Source organism: Phaethon lepturus, unplaced genomic scaffold, assembly GCF_000687285.1.
Source record: "Phaethon lepturus isolate BGI_N335 unplaced genomic scaffold, ASM68728v1 scaffold13270, whole genome shotgun sequence".
NCBI lineage: Eukaryota > Metazoa > Chordata > Aves > Phaethontiformes > Phaethontidae > Phaethon > Phaethon lepturus.
The window spans coordinates 16539-19261 of NW_010509912.1; the positions used below are offsets into that span (position 1 = coordinate 16539).

Here is a 2723-nt window from a genome sequence, read left to right on the forward strand (position 1 = left end):
GCTCCTTCTACTTGGGCACTGTGAAACAACACAAATAACCATCTTAGTCCACTGATTATCTGCCTCCAGATTACATACTTCTCTTTTTTTTCAAAAAATTCCATATTTTGGGTTTGGGGTTTTTTTCCCCTTCAATAATCTTATTTCTGTTTTCTGACTACTGCTGCCCATGACACCCCCTTGTTGACAGGTGACTTTATAACTTTTCCAACGTATTTCAAATGTCCAAAGCCTCTTAGCAAAACATTCCAGTTTTGTTATGTGGTTATTAATGCAAACATTCCTTTCCTTTTTTTTTTTCCGGTAGCTTACAAGCAATCATTTTAACACTAATAGGAAAAATATCACTGTCTTTCCATAGTTTACATAACACCATCCCAGTAGTTTAACAGTAAAAGAAATACTTCTATTGCATACAAAAATATGGTTAAATGGTTTTTTTTTCATCAGTGTTGTAACACAGTCCTGTGAAGCTGGAAGAGCAAGAAGGCTATATAAACACTTCCATTCTCTTTGCTATACGGAATGTAAATAACATAGTCTTATTGACCCTACCCCTTTGGGCAGCCAGTTCACGACAAAACAGTCAAAGTGACTGTTCCTTTTGTCCTTTTCAGAATAGCAACTGCTTCCTCATGGGTCACCCCTTCTAAACTCTGCCCATTCACAGCAATGATTTGATCCCCCCTCTTCAGGCGTCCATCTTCTGCTGCTGCACCCTGAAACGACACAACATGTAACTGCAGACTCAAGCATTTTGTTTTCTCCCTGCCACACTGTCCTTATGGTGTGAGTAAGATGGGTTCAGTGCACAAAATCCCTTAAAACCTTTTTGATTTTCAATGATTCAAATACAGTCAATTGTAGTACAGCCTGCTAGTGCTGCAGTATGCCGTGCCTTAAGCTTCACAACACCTAGAAACTGGATCTATAGAATTTTTATATTCTCTTAACCCTGTTGGGCCAGCTAGTATAATGTTTAAACTCTACTACCACAGAAGTAAGATTTTCAAGACTTAATGAAGTTTTCAGCAACTGGTGTAAGAAATTCAGTAATCAAAATCTAGCTCTGTAGATATACCATAAATGTTTGGAATTCCTGACTTCGTTTTCTCGGACTCTGGGATGTTTTCTAGGGCAGTCCAAGCTATCAAAACCAGGTCAGTACCTGAACTTCTCCAAAGGTCCAGTCTGAGTTCAATTATTTTACCTTGGTCTAGCTTTCAGATCCTCACTCAAAATAAATAAAAAAGTCCCTACTACTATGTGAAGAAAATATGCTCTAAAGGTAAGGCAAGCGGTCTGTTTTGCTAAGTATGTGCACAATTCCAGTTTTGAGAGTTGAAGAAGATTCTGCACAGGAAAGACATGGACTTGTTGGAGAGGATCCAGAGGAGAACGACAAAAAGATCAGAGGGATGAAACACTTCTCCTATGAGAACAGGCTGAGAGAGTTATGGCTGTTCAGCCTGGACAAGAAAAGGCTCCAGGGAGACCTTATTGCAGCCTTCCAGTACTTAAACGGGGCTTGGAAGAAAGATGGGCCTGTAGCGATAGGACAAGGGATAATTATTTTAAACCAAAAGTCTGTAGACTTAGACTAGACATAAGGAAGAAATTTTTCACAATGGGGGTGGTGAAACACTGGCACACGTTGCCCTGAGAGGTGGTAGATGCCCCGTCCTGGAAACCTTCAAGGTCAGGTTGGATGGGTTCTCTGAGCAACGTGATGTAATTGAAGATGTCCCTGCTCCTTGCAGGGGGTTTTGGACTAGATGGCCTTTAAATGTCCCTTCCAATCCAAACTGTTCTATGATTCTACATGCGGAGTCACATGCATTTGGAAATTCTGAATCTTCCTAAGACCACAGCCTTCAAATGCTGCAAGCACGTTTTGACCAGCACTGGCATTAAGGAAGAAAAGCTGTGAGAAACTCTTAACAATCCTTTCGCTTCAAACTCAGGCCATGTTTTAAAATAGTAGCTGCTATGAACTAAATAATATTTGTATTGACTGAACAAATTTACACTTACCTTTGCAAACACTGTCTTCACATAAATGGGTAAGTCTCCATGGGGACTGCCATAACCACCCACAATACTAAAACCTAGGCCATCTGGTCCTCTATCCAAAGTAATGGTCTTGTACTGAGGAGGTCTAAGGAAAAAGAGTATTGAGATGTTGTCTGAACTTACAATTTAACATGTAGAACATTCAGAAAAAAACATTTTTCCTTTCAAGCTATTTCCCTTTCCACTATAATTACAAATGCTTTTATTATAACGAACTGGCTATTTTAGTTCATGTAAAACACTCTAAGTAACTGCCTAATGCCCTCTTTATTACTTAAAAGTAGCTATTTCAAACACCTCTTCCATCCAACTCAGGGCATAGTTATGGCTACAATGTCCCACTAACAGTGGTTACCAGTAAAACAGAGATGCAATACCAGTACCTCAAATCTCCATAACAAACATGTACTTTAAAAATCTTGTAACCCATTGCACCTCCTAAAAAATATCTAAAATTAGCCCTTGTAGTTTGTCCTGTAAGGTTTAATTGATTCTCTCCTCTTCTAGTATATAACTGTGTATTTGTATGTTTGTGTTTATACAGGCTATTTATAGGTATATTTCTCCACATATAATTTGACTATTGTGAAATTTTAAGTTCTATCTTTCAAAGTAGATCTATGGGGCTAATGAAACCCATTCTCTCTTTC

At 38.7% G+C, this 2723-nt stretch overlaps 1 protein-coding gene across 1 annotated transcript in view; it reads right to left on the reverse strand.

Annotated features, from left to right (window-relative positions):
- Positions 1 to 306: 306 nt before the first annotated feature.
- The window catches only part of MPDZ (multiple PDZ domain protein), a 78405-nt gene continuing 75988 nt past the window's right edge, over positions 307 to 2723 (reverse strand). Inside the window, exons 42-43 of the mRNA XM_010290825.1 lie at positions 2035 to 2158; positions 307 to 719 (exon numbers count right to left, since the gene is read on the reverse strand). Of these exons, the coding sequence (XP_010289127.1) occupies positions 573 to 719; positions 2035 to 2158 (271 nt within the window). The 3' untranslated portion in view covers positions 307 to 572. The remainder of the gene's footprint in view (positions 720 to 2034; positions 2159 to 2723) is intronic.